Source organism: Manis pentadactyla, chromosome 11 (genome assembly GCF_030020395.1).
Source record: "Manis pentadactyla isolate mManPen7 chromosome 11, mManPen7.hap1, whole genome shotgun sequence".
NCBI classification, from domain to species: domain Eukaryota; kingdom Metazoa; phylum Chordata; class Mammalia; order Pholidota; family Manidae; genus Manis; species Manis pentadactyla.
Window position 1 is genome coordinate 5,433,742 of NC_080029.1, and position 19,119 is coordinate 5,452,860.

General features: G+C 44.1%; 1 protein-coding gene across 5 annotated transcripts in view; it reads right to left on the reverse strand.

Moving 5' to 3' along the window:
- Positions 1-19,119, reverse strand: part of EML1 (EMAP like 1) — a 171,051-nt gene that overhangs the window by 11,838 nt on the left and 140,094 nt on the right. For 4 of the 5 annotated variants that reach the window (XM_036882125.2, XM_036882127.2, XM_036882128.2 and 1 more), the window contains 12 exons: positions 18,643-18,772; positions 15,688-15,837; positions 14,820-14,889; positions 12,947-13,057; positions 12,093-12,188; positions 10,557-10,691; positions 9,711-9,810; positions 8,501-8,655; positions 6,739-6,864; positions 6,347-6,478; positions 3,909-3,976; positions 1,823-1,911 (listed from right to left, as the gene is read on the reverse strand). In XM_036882125.2, coding sequence (XP_036738020.2) covers positions 1,823-1,911; positions 3,909-3,976; positions 6,347-6,478; positions 6,739-6,864; positions 8,501-8,655; positions 9,711-9,810; positions 10,557-10,691; positions 12,093-12,188; positions 12,947-13,057; positions 14,820-14,889; positions 15,688-15,837; positions 18,643-18,772 — 1,362 coding nt within the window. The remainder of the gene's footprint in view (positions 1-1,822; positions 1,912-3,908; positions 3,977-6,346; positions 6,479-6,738; positions 6,865-8,500; positions 8,656-9,710; positions 9,811-10,556; positions 10,692-12,092; positions 12,189-12,946; positions 13,058-14,819; positions 14,890-15,687; positions 15,838-18,642; positions 18,773-19,119) is intronic. The other variant, XM_036882126.2, reaches the window with a different exon arrangement.

Genomic DNA, 19,119 nt, shown 5'->3' on the forward strand with positions numbered 1-19,119 from the left:
TCCTGAATTAAACCTTTATGTTTATCGTCAATTGATTTTTTTACAAAAGTGTCAAGATAATCCAATAGCAAAAAGACTGTCTTTAAAAAAAATGGTGCTGGGATAACTGGATGTCTATATGTAGAACAAATAAACAAATTTATCTCTTGCCATACACAATAATTAACTCAAAAGAGATCACAGATCTAAGTGTAAAGGCTTGAACAATAACCTTTCTAAAAGAAAGCATAGGAGAAAATCTTCATGACCTTGGGTATGACACCAAAAGCATGATCTATGGAAGAAAAAACTGGTAAACAAGACTTCATCAAAAGGAAAAACCTGTGCTTCAAAAGACACCATTAAACAAATGAAAAGACAATCCACACACTGAGAGAAAATATTTGCAAATCTGATAAAGAACTTTTACCAATGAAATACAGAAAGAGCTCTTACAACTCAACAGTAAGACAGACAATCCAATTAAAAATAGGCAAAATATTTGAATAGATATTTCATCAAAGAAGGTAAAGGAATGACTGACAGGCACATGAAAAAATGCTCAGCATCTTTGATAGTCAGTGGGGAAATGCAAATTAAAACCACATGAGATACGCCTACACCTCTATTAGAATGGCTATGATGAAAAAGACAGACATAACAGGTGCTGGTGAGGATGTAGGGAAGCTAGAACCCTTACACACTGCCAGCAGGATATAAAGCAGCACAGCCACCTTGGAAAGCAGTATGGCAGTTCCAAAAATGTTAAACATAAATTTGCCATACAATCCACCAATCCTACTCCTAGGAATTTACCCAAGAGAAATGAAAATAAATGTCTACAAAAAGGCATATAATGAATGTTCATAGCAGTGTTATTCATAATAGCCAGAAAAAACCAAACAAACAGAAACCACCCAAATGTCAAATTGATAAATGGATAAATGCAATGTGGTATATCCGTAAGATGGAATACTATGTAGCAAATGAAAAGGAATAAACTAGCGATACATGCACAGTAACACGTATTAATCTCAAAAACATTATTCTAAGTAAAAGAAGCCTGACACAACAGGCTATGTATTATAAGATTCCATTGATATGGAGAAAAGGCAATTCACAGAACAGAGCAGTAGATCAGGGGTAACTTAGGGCTGGGGGTGGATGGGAAATTCATTGCTAATGGGCAGGGAAAGAACTCTTTGGGGTGATGGAGACATTCTCATGTTAGATTATGGTGAGACTCGTAAAACTCCATGATTTTGAACATCTACACAAAAATCTCTAAGGATCGCTGAGCAGTACAGTTACAATGGCTAAATTAGTTTAAGTTACGTCTCAAAAAAGCTGTTAAATAAGAGTCCTCACCTTTTTGAGATACTTAGAGCAGTGTTACCAGATGAAAAGATGAGAGCCTGGGAACTGCTTCAAAGTGACATGGGAGGGGGTGGCGGGTGAGACAACAGACGCGCAGGGTTGGCTAAGAGTTAATTAAGTTTTGTAGCTGGGTGATGGACACATGGGGGTGGCATTATGCTATTCTGTCTGTTTTGTCCATATTTGAACTTTCCATATGTGAAAGGTTAAAAATAAAAAGCTAATAAACATAATGAAATAATAATAATAATTTGTTAAAAAGCACAAATAATAATTTGTGAAAAGTTAAATAAACACATGAGCATAATGACCCGATGAATGGGAGAGAACCCCTACATGCCACAGTTGTGTGAGTGTGTGGTTTAAATTTCACTTTGCAGAGGCTTGTGAAGTTTTTCTTTAAAAAGATTTGCACAGAACTTCACAGATGAGTTGGAATTGTATAGTGAATGGGGTGGATTCTGACCTGGTGAGTAACGCATTACAGAGAGCTGCTCGTTGCCATCTGTGTGAACGGTGACCAAGTCTTTCGTTTCTGTGTCAAACACAAACCACCTGTTGTAAACATGAGAAAAAGTACAGTAAGTTGTTTAGTGAGAAAATGAACTAAGACTATTACAATAATAGTAAGGCTATTAAAAACGATTAATCTAGGGGTTTCCTCTGCATTTGCCAACTAAGAATGCTTGTTACAGCTTGTTTAGAGAGGCTGCCCTACATGTGAGCACTCATGCTGACTGCCATTTGAAAGAATTCAGCTCCGGACGCTGTGACAGCCAGGTTCCTCAGGGCTTCCTCTTTGTCACTCAGCATGAAAGGGGAGAAAGTCCTGGACAGGACATACAGAACAACACGTAATGCTGGCCCATGGCCAGAGTGGCAGCAGAGGGACCCCCTGTATGAGTTTACCAGACACCCTGGCCGGGGCCAAGCAGGATGGGGCCAGGAGGATGGCGCTGGGACAGTCTCGGGAGATGTGACTGTGAATGCAGGTGTCCAACTGGCTGGGTGGTTTAAAAAAGGAGAGGGAATGGAAGAGAGTGGGTGGAGGACTGGTCTTTGAGCTTAGCCGCTCTGGGCTCAGTTTCCTCAATTGTAAAATGGGGCTAAGATCTAACTCGTTAGATCAGTCAGTTAACAAGGACATGGAAGCTCTGTACCCTTCAGTAAGTACACGGTGCTTGGCAGATATTAAATGACAGAATGACCGCACTCCCCTGCCTGTACGTTCTTGGGCAGTAGCAGGCACTGGACTCCAGTGTTTTTAGGGTGGACGGGAATGTGGGCTCTCTGATGCAACAGTTTCAGCCCTAGACGGCGGACATTCCTTTGCATGCCTGATGAGCAACATCTGTGTCTTCTGGCCTCCCATCCGGGGACCTAACCATCAGCACTCAGTGGGACGGGCTGACCCCTGAAACTGGGATTTGGCTTCTCCAGTTTGATTCCTTGCAGTCACCTTTTATATTCTATTCTACCTTAATACAGGTCAGAACATAAGCAGCAGAGATACCAGGGCTGACCAGGCTAAGTCTCTGAAGTCCTGCTATTGTCCCAGCAAGGCTGAGCCTGACACTAGCACCAGAGATGTGGGTGGTATAAGTGGCAGAGGACTAGGTCACATGTTCTGTCTCCTCGGCCCACGGGACGCTGTCCACGGTCCTGAGCATCCTGCTAGCTATCCTACCAAGCATAGGCAGCTGTAGATGACGGCAATTCCTGGCTGTCAGCCACTCATCAGGGCCCGCCGACTTCAAAGCTTCAGCTGCCTCCACGAGAGTTAAAGGAAAGGTGTGTCTGTGTGTGTGGTCTGTGTGTGTGGGTACACAAAGATTTTCATGAAGAATTTTGTTGGACACAGTGTCCAACTCTTAAGGTACTGCTACCTGTGACTTACAAACGGTCACTCTGACTATACATTCTCTACGGTCATAACGACAGAGTCTAAGCAGTATGCTTTTTAGAGAGGAAGGATGGGAGGAAACCACCAAAAATATCTGAGTTAAACCATAAGTGTTCACACTATGACAAAAAAATATAAAAACGCAATTAAAACAGTGACAATAACCACCAAAATCGCCTGCCAGGCAACTGCAGCAGACACTTCCTAACTGTCTCCTTCTCCACCAGTGCAGAGTGGCTGGATTCACAGTGTGGAGAAGGAGAAGGAGACAGGGAGAGTCACTGGCTTCCAGACACAGGGAAGGCCGCCCTCTGGGCCACCACTGCCCCTGCTGCATCCAGTGGCCATCCTCACCTCTGTGCGTGTCTCTGTGTGTGTGCATGCACGTGTGTCTCTGTGTGTGTGTGTCAGGGGGTGCTTTCCCAGGAGAAGAGTCCCCAGCTTTCCTCAGGCTTTCCCAAGGCCCACCGTATGGAGGACCACTGTCCAGTGGGTTACTTAGGGGTTCTTCTGACTGACTTCTTGGTAAGTCATTAGAAGCTGAGAGAAGGCAGCCAAGGGCTATCCAGCACCGACCCTGGGGAAATACAGACAACAAGCCTCTTTTCCATGACCTCTGAGCACACAAGCCACGCTGACATGGACGTACCTCCCAGTCAGTGTTCCAACTGCAACCACAGACCCTGAAGGATGAAAACCAGAAGACTGAGCTGGATCCTAAAATATTTTAAAGGAAGTGTAAATTGATGGCCAGATACAGCACTGTTTTATAAAACACACACGAACACAGCTCTAATCCCTAGGGTTACACAGACCTGTTTAAAAATCCCCTTTCTCTCCAGAGACAAAAATGTTTTCCTACTTGGAAGAAGGTCAAGTTTCAATGACACTGAATTTTTAATCATTTAAGACTTTTTTGATTTCTGTCTTATATCCTTTCGTATCTACAGTGATTGGAGACAGACCAACAAGTCGGCGCTCTGCCTCCAAGTCTCGGAAGCCCTGTGGCTGACCCCATGCATGGTAAGCCTGTCAGGTGGTGTGCTTGACCTGTCTGGGGTCAGGACGACTGCCCCACCTCCATGAGGGATGCTGCATGAGTGCCTCCTGGGTGCAGGGCACTAGGCAGCCCTAGAAGGGTCTGGAGGTGAGTGAGGCCCCTTCCAGGTTTTGATCTAGTGGCACACATGTGCTCGTTCCTAACTGATACAAGATGGAATGTGATCAATAAAAGGGTGGCCCAGACAGCCTTTGACTTCCAGGACAGGAAGAACCATCATGCTGAGGGGTCAGTAGATCTCTCAGTATTTTCTTGGATCAGGTGTTAATGGGACAATGATCTGATCAAAGTGGAAACAAGGCAGTTGGGGCATATTTGAGGAATGGCAGGTAGTGTCCATGGGTCTACGAGGCAGAATGCCCAGGTGGGGAAGCGGGAAGTATGCTGACACCATCACAGGGGCTGCACGACTGTGTTGAGGACTGTGACCCCTAGGAAGTAAGAACACAGTGAAAGCGAGTGTGTTTCTTCAATTAAAAAAAGTGACATGATTCAAGAGGATCACTTGGTAGGAGTGCTTAGGATGAACTGAAGTGAGGAGAGATTAATCACAGGGAGACCAAGAAAAAAGGAGCCACAGAAAAGAAGTGGCACTGAGATAATATTGGATGAACTAAAAAAATGAAGGATCCAAACTTTTCAGGTACTGATTACATTATTGCAATGCTTCTTCCAAGAGGTGGAATTAAACTCAGGGCTGCTGCTGCCACACAGACTGAAGTGACATCCACTCAGAGGTGTACTCGTAATCCGTCTAGGCTCCTAACGTTCTGAGATGAAGACACTGGGGTACAGGGAGGTTCCCATCCAGAGCTACATGGCCAGGGCCAAAGGAGTGAGGACTCCACTGCAGACCTCCCTGGCATCCGCCTCTATACCCTACCCTTATGGCAGGCTGATGGGTTCACAGTGTGGTGAAGGAGACAGGGAGAGAGTCACTGGCTTCCAGACCACAGGGAAGGCCGCCCTCTGGGCCACCACTGCCCCTGCTGCATCCAGTGGCCATCCTCACCTCTGTGCAGAACCCTCAGACGGTCCCTGTCTGTTCCTCCAAGCCACGGCCAGGGGATGGGTGTAAATGGGACACACTTCCTTCAGCCCTACACCCACTCTTTCCTCTGAGTGCGCCACCCCTCAGGCCCTGTCGTCTCTGTGCTCACCAATACCAGTGACCAGTCAGCTCTAGACTCTCAGTGACCTTCTTGGAAAGGACAGGGCAGGAGGGCTGAAACATGGATTCAGATGCTGGGAAATGCTGGGACTCTACAGGGGTCCGGAGAGGGGCTGCCCCTCCCAAGGGACCCTGTGCGTCATTAGCGGCACAAGCTACACAAGCTGTGCTTTGAACCTGCTGGGGGACTGTGGGCTGGGTGTCAACACTGTCTGTCACTCACTGACTCAGTGGCTTCGACAAGACATGTGACTATCTGACTTTTCTAAGCCTCAGTTTCCTGACCAATAACATCAGGGAGGAAAAGCTTCAAAGTGCAGGGCTGCTGCCAGGATTCAGGGTAGCACACACCCAGTGCTTGGTATGCAAGCAGTGCTCAACAGACGCAGTCACTGCCATGTGACATGGAGGGGAGGGTATTTCAACGCTCTGATAGTCAGTCTGAGCAGCTTCTGCAAGGATCACAGAGATGATGCCTTCACACCTGAAGCTTTACTTCTATCACCAAACTCAAACTGAACATAAACTGTATACTTTTAGGATAGTTTGAAAATTCTAATTCAAAAGGTACATTGTACATTGACTGTAGGCTCAAAACAAGGGTGTTCAGCACGTAAGCCAAAGAGACTCTGCACTTGGGAAACCCAACGACCAACTGGGAAAGGCTTACTTGCTATTGAAAAATTCAACAGGAAACATCAGGGTTACATGGATAAGGCAATGTTACTTGAGGGAGATAAATTAAGTGACATTTGCTTTGGGACAATTTTATATCACTATTAATTTCATGCAGAAGAAAATGAACATTTGCAGATGAATTTTTATAAGAAAAATGGGATGTAACATGCATGTCTACCTCTATTATTTTGTCCCAGACGGGCCGGTGACCAACAGCGTCCCAGAGAGTGGCATGTCGGTCATGCCCACAGGTCAAGAACTGAGGTTTCGAGGCATGGATGGCCAGTCCCCAGAGCTCATCAGTGTGACCCTGTGGAGAACAACGGAGGCCCTCTGAAATAGCACGTCAGCCCCGAAAGGGTGAAGCGCTGTGGCTTAACGTGCACTTCCTAACGTGCTCTCACCAGCTTCTCTTCTCCCCAACTTATGCTGTGACAGCTAAGAAACCCTGAAGCTGAGGAAGGTTATGTTAGTACAGAACACAGGAATTATCTCCCCTCCATAATGCTTCATTATTCCAATTGTATATAAAATGAAAGTATTTGGTGGGCCTGCTGGGCAGGAACGTACCTGAGTAATGGGAACAAAGTCCCCAGACAGTGTGCCCTGCAGAACAAAGTTTCTAGTTGTGCCTATCAAAATCACATCGCCTTTCCCCTCGGCCACTGTCCGAATGGGACCAAACTGTTCTGGAATCTGCGTTGAAGAGAAAACATTTAATATGCCATTAAATTAATAGCTTCATCATTCAAAATACTTTTTCGTGTATCATGAGGCTAGGTCCTATCGCATCTCTCTTTCACGCACACACACTCACCCACCAAGGAGACAGGGAGGACAGCCCTTAGCTAGTACCTGACTGAGAGGGAGCCAAACCCCAAACCTGACTTCTAAACTTGAAATATTTTGTCTACCTCAAAAGAATCAGCAAGAGTAAGTTGTTAAAAAAGCAATAAAGAAACAAAGCATTTTTTCTTGACAAGATTAAAAAATCAGAAATCCTCCTTTACTTATTACGACTCAGGCTGGCAGCAGCAGGTAAACCTGGCAAGTACAGAATAAGGTGACATGCCATAGTAAGGGCTCCTGAAGTTCACTGAAACTTAAAATGATAAAATGCTTTGGCAACTCCACTCTACTTCAATTTGAAATCCGCTGTTCATGTTGGTAAACATACAGAATTACCTAAACATTAAGAAAAGGAATTTCAAAACATGTCAGCCAAGAACAATTTTTCCATGATAAAATAAACAGGGGTTCCTGCATTTTGTAAATAAAAACTGCAGCTAGACCCTGGGACTCTGGGCACCTAGAAAAGTTCTAGAAAAGTAGGAAGCAACCTGCTTTTATACGAAATCCCTACCTCCGGGGTGGTTTGTTAGCACAGATTTGGGAAAAGGTGATGATAATCCATGGCAATGAAGAAGAATTAGACCTACTTAAAAATGGTGAGCATCTTCTATAAAACTAGGTGACACTACAATTTAACATGGATACACGTTCAGTCAAATGCTGGTCAAATCTTATTATTAAAAATGCTATCACAATTAAAATCTCAGTGCAAGGGGAAGTGATTTCCAAAGCTCAAATGAAGGCCTTTCTTTGTTAAGCGCAACAATCAACAGAACCAAATTCTCATCCCACGAAAGCCCTGTGCCATGCTGCTCTCTGATGTAACACATGTTACATAATGTAAGGTATGCACATCAGCTGGCAAGTTGGAAATGTTCTACAATGTGTTCATTCTGTGCTAGGGATGAAGATCAGCAACCTTCAGACTGATGCTCATCTTGATATGTGTCTGCTCATAATCACAGAGGTCTGGGGGAAAAAATTCACTGAGTATGTAGAAGGAATATTACATTTCCTGCCTCTGGTTCCTACTGATGTTCAGGCTGCTAACCAGGTACTAAGGAGGTGAAACAGGCACTAAAAGGAGTTAGAGTCTAGAGAACATGTTGGCACTCAGCCATGTACAAAGTAAATAATCAATAAATACTAGCTCAAAGTGATAATGTCTCCAAAGTAACATGTTGGAAATTGAAGTGAAAAAAGAAGACAGATTTTAATGACAAATCAAAATGTGGATAATATTCCCTTGTTAAACTGAGATTGGTTCTAGTAAGAAAATATTCTAATGTGAAATGTTACGACCTAAAATTTTTAAAGCTGATTCCATTTTAGTAGTTGCACTTAAACTGCCCTATTTAATAATATTTTATCTAAAAAAATTCCAAAACTGTAACCTATTGATTTCAAGCTAACAGGAAACTGGTTGTTATTACAGTTTAAGGTTCAAAAGGAATTTCAGGCACATTGTTTGTGGTCTTACCTCAGTTTTGTGAAGTTTCTGGTAGTTTCCATTCCAAGAAATGAGCTTTCGGTCCTTCCCTCCTCCTGACACCAGTGTGCCATCCCTTAACATACAAAGTGCAAAAATGCCACCCTCATGGGCTCCTTGGACGGCATAGCTTATTCGATTCGTACCTAAACACACCCAGAAGACCAGCCTCAGTACAGTATCAGAAGGCTCACCTCTGTCCACTGCATTTTTTGTTTTAAAATGTGGTTCTGTTGGTTAGAATTGTCGTGTGAATCTATGAAGGATCCAATTTCTAGAAGCTCACAAAGCACCGGACCAGCACGCAGTGGACTGCTTGAACGTCAGGGAGGCGCACACGGGGCAGTGTGGTGTGCGCAGAGGCAGTTCACGGGGCTGAGAGCAGGGACTGGCATTACACCCTGAGCTGGGGCGTCTCTGGACAAGTGACATAGCTGCCCCACATCCCAGCCTCCCCCTTTGTGTACTGGGGCCCCTGTAACCCCCCAGGATGGTTCTCAGGGTGAAATGGAACAACACATAAAGCACCCAGCCCTGAGTAGTAGAGACACTACAGAAGTTACCCTGTTAGTCTGAAATCACACTGATGGGTCTGTTTCTTCCTTCGCCCCCCGACCCAAACTCAGACCCTTGAGGACAGGGATGGCGTAGCCTTCCTCTCCTCCTGGACCATGGTAAGCTCTCATAAGTGCTCACTGAACTTAACCAAATGAATGACTGCTGAGTACTGAATCCTCCTTAGCAAACTGCTCACTGACAACGGGGGTTCGGATCTGACTCATTTGTGTGCTACAGTGTCTAACACGCTGCCTTGCAATAAGTAGTACTCAGGAAATGTCTGCCAAATGCTGTGAGAGCCAGAATAGTTACTTAAATATTTTATAGCTAAGTAAATAGTCATTGATAACTTCATCATTATAATTTGTTAAGCGATCTCCTAATAAAGCTATTAATGCCATCAGAGTATCTGAGGCTCAGGGAGCCTTCTAGAATAATAGGAAGTCAACGACTCTTACCATTCCTGTTTTCCTCTGTTGTGGTTTTATGTTTTCAAGTTACACACACATACGTATGTACCTATATAACTGTAATTTCACTGTAATCCTGTAAATTATATCGACAGACAGTGTTTACAGAGGTCACGCCTGACCTCTTACAACATTACCAAGAACTGCCAGCTTCGGGAATAACCACTTGTTACCTTTTCCCCATACCAAGATGTTGCCACTTGAATCTCCGGTAATGGTGTCGCCATTTTCAGAAAAAGTCACACAGAGGACAAACTTTGGTTTTTCTTGCTTCTGCAGAATGTTGTAAAGAAATACATGCATAGATTTAGTAACGACATCCTCTTAGGTGTATGTATGTGACCTCTAGAACCCCAGTGACCCCAGGCTGGGCGGCGTCAGCATTGCTACCTTCCCATGTGCCTTCCGTTGCCATCTACCATTATGTAATGTATGCCATGAGATAATTTGCTCCAAAATAAAGGAACTTCTGGTAATTATAAAGTTGCAGACAGTCTGGCAGAGGAGGGTGTTGGTGGGGCAGCGGGGCGGCTGTGTTGTCATGACCACGGCTGAGGACCAGGGCCTGCACCAGAAAGAAGCGGTCCTCCGACAGCCTCGGATGGCAGCTGCAAAGGCCCCGCTTGTGAAGCGGTGCTGGTGCTCTCACAGGGCCCCCGAACGGCAAGGCGGAAAGGCCTGGCAAGTGCCCGTCGCCCTCCGCAAGGGCCCGGTGCTGCTCCGAGGCCTCCTGCCCTCGGCACCCACCCCTCGCGGGTGGGGCTGCACCGGGCAGCCTCGCCTGTGCTGCTGGCTCTTCCTTCCCGGCATCTCCACTGTGCCCCGCAGGCACAAGGGGCTCCCCCACTCTGCTAGGGATCCCTAGGAATGTTCCATATCACTACACTCCCCAGGTGCACCCCCACATCTGCCAATTGAAACCAATTCTAAGACCGGGATGCCTCAAAGTTCCCTTAAAAGCTAGCTGGTCACATGTATCCCTCACTGAAAAATACAAACACATGAAATTTTCACTTTACCTCGAATAACCCTTGCTTCTTAATCAAGGAGTTTCCTTCTAGTGTCCAAAAGTAGAGATGTGATTTTCCACAGGTGACTATTATATTAGTGTCCATAGGGTGGAAATCCGTGGCAAACACAGCTTCATTAGAACACTGTGAGCAGAACAGGAGAATCAAATGTCTCAAATCTCTTAAGACACTTAAGGAAATAAATAAAAAGGACCACAAATAACTAACTCATTCAAGTTAAGCACTGAAAAGCCTCCAGATTTTTCCCCATTTAATATATCTCATATAAACACTGAGCTTACATTTGCTGCGGGCCTTCACCTCTCCCTGCTTTCCTCCCACTGGACTGGGGCCCTGAGGATGGGGACTGTGGGGCCTTGGCTCCTGGGGGACCCCACGGGGCCACACAGCAGGGTGCCCACATGCCTTCTCTGAGGAGGGGTCGGGGCAGCCAGGGGTTTAAGATCTGCAACAATTTGCTCATCTTCCCAACAAGGATTCCCAGCCCTGGCTGAACAGCAGAATCACCTAATTGTGTTAAAATACAGATGTGGGGCCTCCTCCCCCTCTAGTGACTGCGATCTTTGGGACAGGTCCAGGAACCTGGGTTTTACACAGCTCCTTTGCTCCTGGCTGACTCTGGCTGCCCCGTTCGCCCTGCACCCCCCCGGTCTAATTGCTGGGACTCTGCTCGTGGTGCAGTGACCAAGATGGGGGTCCAGTGCTGGGCGTGTGGCTCTTTGGCCACCTCCGACCCCGTTATCTTGATTTCTAGGACCTGCACACTAGCTGGATGGATCTGACCCTGATGCTCCATCTACTTGGTAATTCAATTATATGTTCTTAAACCTGGGTCATAACCTGCCTCTGATTACTAACAACCTAGCAACAAACATGGGAAGAATTTCAAAACTTGACCAGAATATTAGAAGGCGGGGCTATAACACACAAACAAGTATTTGGAAACATGCCAGATTAGAATATAGGGTTTGCATCCCAGGCACGCAAGAGAGAAAGTTGGATAAGGAAGGTGATGTGGCGCGACCCTAATGTCAGGTAAGGAAGGCGATCTAAGGTTAAGGATGCCAGAATGAGAAACTTAAAGTCGATTTTATAAAGACAGGGTCCATTCAAGATTTTAATAGGAGGAAAGCAAGAAGGCTTCTGGGAAGCTCACTCATGTACTGTGCAGGACAATGTCAGGGGTGCTGAAGAGAAGCCCAAGGGGCAGCGCTCTGCAGGGGTCCTGGGGGGGGGCCGGGCTCTGGCAGCAGCCCGCACTCGCCGTTCCCAGGCCCACTCAGCTTTGGGAAGGCGCCTGCTGGTGGCGCTGACGCCCCTCGGCTCCCGGCTGCCCTCCCCGCCCCTCCCCGCCCCTCCCCGCCCGGGCAGTGAGCAGCCTCGTGTATTACACGCCTGGGCAGTGCCAGGACACGGGGCACCTGGCGTTAGTCGGGTGGAGAAAGGAAGGGGAGGGGCCGGGAGCCAGCGGAGGAGGCTCCCAGTGGGAAACGCGAAGGGGCCCGACGTCAGGCTTGGAGAGACCTTGACATCCGCCAGCCTCTCTTCCTTCTGCCAGTCCCACACAGACAGCACGTGCTCGTTGGAGTCATCCACTGCGCAGAGACTGCTGCCACCATTCTGGAAGGAAAAGGCGTGCACAGGGAGACTACATTTGAGAATAAGATAGGTGGGGTATGATTAAAAATGAACATTGACTTTACTTTTAAGAAAGTCTCCTACGTTTTGGTTAAAGAATATTTACCCACTGCTTTGAGACCAGCCATGGAGAGCAGGTGCACGGAGGGGTGGGGTGTCTGGGAGGCTCTTCCCCACCAGCTTCATCAAAACCAGCCTCCTGTGCACACCCAGACAGGCCTGTCACTAACGGTAAGGTGTCCAAGGAGCAAAAGCATTGGGGTGGGGAGCACGTGCTATTTTGATGTGAACACGAGCACACATGTGAATGTGAGTTTCTGAACTGGCTGTAAAAGTGGTTCAAGGGTGGCTCTGTTGCACAGGCACATCCTGAGAAGCTGGGAGCCCCTGAGGCCCATCCAACTCCTGAGCATGGACAAGCAGCCGGGTCACACATGGCAGAGACACACTGGAGCCACCTGCCAAGGGGCAGGTGGAATTCAAGGCCAGAGCAGGCCAGACTGCCTCAAGCAACACAAAGACGGCATCACTGCAGGGCCTCTTTCATCATGCGTGGGACCCCAAGGGCATGTGCGTGACCTCTGAATGAGGGGGCCTGGGAAGCAGAAGGGTTTTTCCAGGCTCGAATCTGCACCTGCGCCCAGGCAGTTACCGTGTGTTAATGCTCTCCTGGTTCAGCCTTGAGCTGATGCTCTCCTCCCCATGAAACAGACTCCAGTGCCCCGGGGGCTCCTACTTACAGATTTCGAAAATGCAATGCAGGTAACAGCTCTGTCAAAAAACCCAACTCCGATGACGTGCAGTGTGTTCAGTGTCACGGAGTCCCAGATGCGCACGTGTGGGGGCAACTGCTGTTTGAAAGAAAATGCAGCATCAGCAACTGTGACAGCTGTGTGCATGTATCTGTACCTTGAAGCCACAAGAGAACTTCAATTTTGCCAAAACAGAGGTCTTCTTCTGCATTTAAGGACTCTGCTGTTTAACATATATAAAACCTTTCCAGTGGCTTTAGGAGGTAGTGGCCAGTGGCCAATTTAACTTTAGGAGAGGTCTAAATTTTGAATAGCCAATTCTTGATATCTGTACAACAGGCACTGATTCTGATTTGTAAATCTAGATGCATCTGAGTTTTAAAACTGAAAGATGACAGGAAAAATGGAATCTCATATAAGCATTATTCTTTAAAAGTTTCTATTGTTACTAAGGTGAAGTGTGTCTAAATTCATGAAGACAGTCACCACCAAATAGTATAAGAGTTCATAATGTTCTTGGGCCTCATAGGAGCAAAATAAGCAATTGAATTGCACAAATAAAATTTAGAACTGCTGTGATTACTTCAAGACCCTCTCAGTTGTGTTCCGAGGTGAGTTATACTAATTTTCTCTCCTTCAATATTAGAAAACGTCACAGAACAGCCAGCAGGTTTATCTTTTTAAGAAAAGGACCTGCACTGCACCTAGTGGACAGGGTGGGGCAGGTGCACTAGGCTGTAGTTTGGCCTTGTCTCCAAATAGCCAGTTGTCTGCACACTTGGAATCTGTGGATTTCTCCCCATGCACGTTGCAAGGAGTGGCTCAGAGAGCTGTTACAGTTTTACTGGCTCTGAAGTCCTGATTCAACTTCAATGCCTAAAACTGAAATACATCTTCAGTCCACTAGAGGGAGGAACAAATGGTTTACCACTAAACTTGAGATAACTTTGACGGTCACATAACATTAAAACAAAAATAAAGGATGAAGACCCTGTTCTGTTTATTGTATTTACATAACAGTCTGACTGCCATGGTTCCTATAACCTCTGTTCAAGTGTAGAATTTTACTGAAAAACAGCATAGAGTTAATATTTAGAATTTGATGTTCTTAAACCATTTTCTAAAAAACAGTAGCATTCATGTTTTTTGGAAGAAAACATGTTGATAAAACTGAAAGTATTTAATGTAATGAGTTGCGATCCTATATTGGGCAATAAACTGTAAAGAGAAAATGTAGTTATCAAAAAAGCTTTTGGGTGTTTTGTTGAAGAGTGGACAGCAATCACAGACTGTAGCAAATAAATAACTGGAAGCCAGGTTTGCATTGTTCTCTATTTGTTAATTCTACCCGTTCCCTCTCTGATTCCTTGGATTCCCATTAAAGTCTGGCGGAAGTGCTTACAGACCTCGTGCCCAAACTCTCCAGGCAGCTTTGGGACTCACGCAAACCCCTGGGTGGAGTTGTGGTTACAGGTTATTCATGGCAGAGGGTGTCTGAAATTCACTGAAGCAGCAAAATGTCCCATATTCAAATAATTATTCACTATGATTTTAACTTTACTTAATAAATGTATACTTAAGATCTTAATGTTCCTCTGGGTGTAAATAAGTACCCTAAAAATTAATGAGTTCTTAGGCAGGCTCAATACTATTTAAAAATGGGTCAAAATTAAGGTGAGCTCAAGGGATTGTTATAGTCACTAAGAATTTTAATTTGCAGTAAGAATTTTAGTGAGGAATTATGAAGTATTTAGATACTTTAACAATACTTTGGAGGGCTTATTAATCAGCAAAGTGTTTTCACAAAATTATGTGCTGTTACTAGTTCATTAAAAAGATAGGAAGAGATAATAAAACTCACTTTTCCATCCTTGGATGTGCCTGCGACTTGTCCTGTTGCTATCGTGATCCGATCAGGATGAACTGCTAGGCTAAAAAAAAGGATATTTATAAAGCATCTACTCTTTACTTTTCCCTTGATCAAATATAATCTAGTGGAAACTTAAACATAAGGAACATACAGTGCCTAACTTCTCACAGACACACAATAAATTCTCTGAGCACCCAAAGATGTTAGACCATAAGTGTCTACGTCATTTCATCCTTTATCTCTAGACAATTTTCAAACCCAAGGGAAAAGCATCCTTTGCTTGGAAAACACCATTTCAATCTGAGAACCACTTCATTAGTCTATAACATTTAGTAAGTATATCAAATAGCAAAGACATCATCTTTTTCCAATAGGATTTTAATAATTCACTGGGACCTAGGATAAACACATATAAGTCAATCTATTCATCCACCCCTCCTCCCAAGATACCTAAAATTTCCTATCAAAAGCTATATACAAATTACGAATGAATTCAAAATGAATGAATTTTGTAGACCCAGCCATAAACAAGGCAAAACACTTCAATTTTTATTGAAAAATAAAGATTTGAATTAGAAGCCGCTATTAGCAGGTGATGTATCAAGAAGACCACCAAACAGGGGTCTATTGGAGCTACTTGTTTAGGTGACATGGTCATGCTTACGTGTTTCAAGGACAGAAAACCAGACCATAGTGAGGGAAGCCAGGTAGCTCGTGGATCACAGACATGAAGAGCTTTGCCCACAGATCCTATTTTCCCAGATCCCTTTCCTCCTCTTTAGTTCTGTCCCAACATTGCCTTGTCTCTGTTAGTCCTTCTTCCACAAGTGTGACAGGTGTCACAGGTGTGAGAACTTACCACTTCACGTCATCGTTGTGGCCCGTGTAGTGCCTCTGAAGCTGCTCCTCCGCGTTGTACAGGACCACCACCGACGCGATGAAGTAGACCGTCTCCCCCGTGGGCAGCAAGTACAGGTTACTCCTGCAGTCTCGGCCCCGGTACCCGTAGCTTCAGGTACGTCAAGATAAAAACTTTGTCCCCTTAAGAGCTGACAAAACATCAGCTTTATTCAACAGGAATAGGCAATAGAATTTGGTATGAAGATCACCATCAATTTCCCTAATTTAAATAACAACAGATTGCAAATACTCCCTGCCACACATCTCTGACTCCTAACAAGCCAACAGCAAAGCTGGAAAGGGGCATTGAATTCATGTGAATACATTATTTTTAACAATAGAGAGATGTAGCTTTATTTTTAGGAACTATATATTATATTTTGAAAGCTGAATTTTTCAACTTAATCAAAGTAGTAATTTATTATTTTATTTACTTAAGGTAACTGGATCAGACATCTGTGAAGTGACAGGGAGGTGAACTCTTCCATTTAGTCAATCAGTCACGAGTCTGGGAAGCCAACAGCCAGGACCAGACCTATGCGGAACTGCTGGAGTTTTACGTGGATGCCAGTCCTGTGCACACCTACTCTGCCTTTAAAGTTTGCCAGCTGGTCTTCTGGAAGGCAGATCGCTCTGACATTCTGCTAACAGGTACTATCCTTATTTACTCTAGCATTAAAATCACCTGAGGCTGTATTTTGACATATATTACATAGGAATGCTGGACTATTTTGTTCCAAATTTTTTTCTCATTTCTTTCTGTGGCTTTTCTTGAGTGACACTGACCTGAGGTTCCCTCACTACTTGCTCAGATGTACTTCACTATCATGAAAGTCGACAGTGTATTCACTTTCCCTCTTGAGTCTCTGATCCCTTGAAGGTGCGGGCTTGACTCTGGGAACTAGAACTAGGAGGGGCAGCCGGGCCAGTGAGTCAGCCACCTTTCAACATCCCATGGTGTCATCATCTTGAGACTCACATCTACAATCTGGGGATCTGAGGTTCCCAGATTGAAATCTGGGGACTGAGCTAAATCTTTTACATTGAAAAACTTCTTTTTTTCCTACATTATGAAAGTACTTGTAAAGCATGCAATCAATATGCACACATACATATATATAAAAGGTAAAAAATGTAGGTCCCCTTTGCCCCAACCATTCTCAACTACCTCTGTTAAGATTTTGGCATGTATACTTCCACACCTTGAAAACTATTTTAAGAGCAGAACATCACTTGAACTTGAATGTGAAAAATAATCTGGCAAAAAACATCACCTATTTAGAGTAAATTCCACTGTTCAACATCTTCTAAAATCTGCATAGCAAGTGGGCTGAACAAATGTATTTTGAATAAAGTTTTCAAGACATGATTTAGCCAATTTAAGCAAATATTGATTTAAGAACTGAACCACTTCAAGTACATGTGCCAAAATAGATTCCAGAACAGGTGAAGGCAAATGCTGACAACATCTGAATCTCAAAAAAATAATAAAAACTCAATTTTGGGGGAGAAATTTAGGCACAGACTGTAATTCTAAAAGATTTCCAAAAAACACGATTCCACACTTTCAAAGAGTAATTCTTCTGATATCACAACAATATCAATTTAAACCAATTTCTTACAGTTTAGGTTCGGGGCTTGCCACTAAGCTGGTACTCAGTATGTATTTTTTTGAGGGTGAAAAAAAGATTTTGTTTTTTGTTTTTTTGTCTTTATATCTGCATCAACCTGCAGGTAGCCTCTGCAGGCTTCCTCTAAAGTAAAATAAACAAAATAAAATAAAATAAGGTAAAATACAGTAAAATTAAAAAAGCAAAAATTTAATAAAAGCCAGCATTTAATTCCCCTTTTTCATAGGCTCTACTTTCTTGTCTTTCAGTTTTTCTCCTTGGAAACTCATTCACTTTCCCAATTCTATGATGAAGGCCCCAGCTGCTTTACTGCAAGAATCTAGGTCCTGAGGCTGCCTGGGACTTTTGTGGCCTAGACTCTGGGGGTTGGGTGGGGGAGGGTAGCGGGGAAGGGGGAGGCTTTTTCTTTCTCACAAGTAGCATTTTATCTATTTTGCATGTTGATTTTCCTTATGCTCATTGAAATCCCCTCATGGAGTACTGGGTATTCATACTCTGCTCTGACTCCTTCACTTAGTGTTAATCTTGAGGTTAGGCTGGCCCAGCCCCTGCTTGGTTGGAGGGGAATGCCAGGCCTGCCTTTCAGGACATTGCTCTTTCCTTCTTTGGGTTTAAAAACTTTTTGCTAGCACAGTTTAGATTCAATTTCTGCCATCCTCATTTTCTCATTCATTCGTTCAGTATTTCTTGCATTCTCACTGCCGTTTCCTGGTAGACGTGTACAGCTCCTGGTTTCTCCATCCAGCTCTGAAGAGCTAAGTACGTGATAGCTACGGTTACAAATAATCAGCCCTTTCCATTTCATCCGAATCCTAAATTCTACCCATTTGTGCTTATATTCAATCAGCTTACTTTTCTGTAAGTTTTTAACAAGTTTATTCTGTCGGAAAGATTATAAATCAGGCCAGAAACTAGTGATGCATTTTCCTATGATTTTCCAAAAAGAAAATCATTCAGCCAATCATATAACATTTTCTTTTCTTTTCAGGAAAAAACGTATATTTGAACAAGAACTAAGAATATTTCATTCAGGAATAATAAGTCAGGGCCCCCCACAATCAGCAGCCCTCGTGGAGTTCCTCCTTTGCTAGGATACTGTACGGGGCTCTAACATGTGGCCCTTTCATTGAGTTAGTTTTTTAAAAAGTGAGAGTAGAACATTTGGGTTTTTTTTAAAGCTTAAGAGAACTTATGTTTTATGACTTTCTATAGTTAAGACTTCAAGCTAAAAATGTTAACCAACTTATAACTTCATATAAACCTAATCAGTGGATAAAGGATACACCCATTCCAGCTTAAGTCTCTTGGTTGGTAGCTCTACTTTCGCTTCTAAGTTGTAAGAATCCACTTGATCTTTGGGCATGTACATGGTGACAGGGCGTCCACGAAGAAACATCTTTACATATCCTTCTTCTGCGAAAAGAGCAAAGACGTCAGGGAGGCACCTCAGTGTCCTGGGTACCTGCGAACACACGGTACTTCTTCACTAGCCTTTCAACATAAAAGGGGAAACTCTACCCTTTCTGTCATTTCTAATTAAGGTCCTAGGGAAAAAGAACTGAAACATAAACAGTTTAAAATGGGAGTTTTTCACCTTGCTTGCTTTTGATATTCTGCTCATGTAAGTATATGAAATATATAGGGATATTGGAAAAGGCAGGAAAGAAACTAGTTTCATTATTTTTCCGTGAGAGGTTTTGGTGCTTATATTTATTTCCTTTATCATCAGGAGGGGGGAAAAATGCCACTCCCCAAAATTA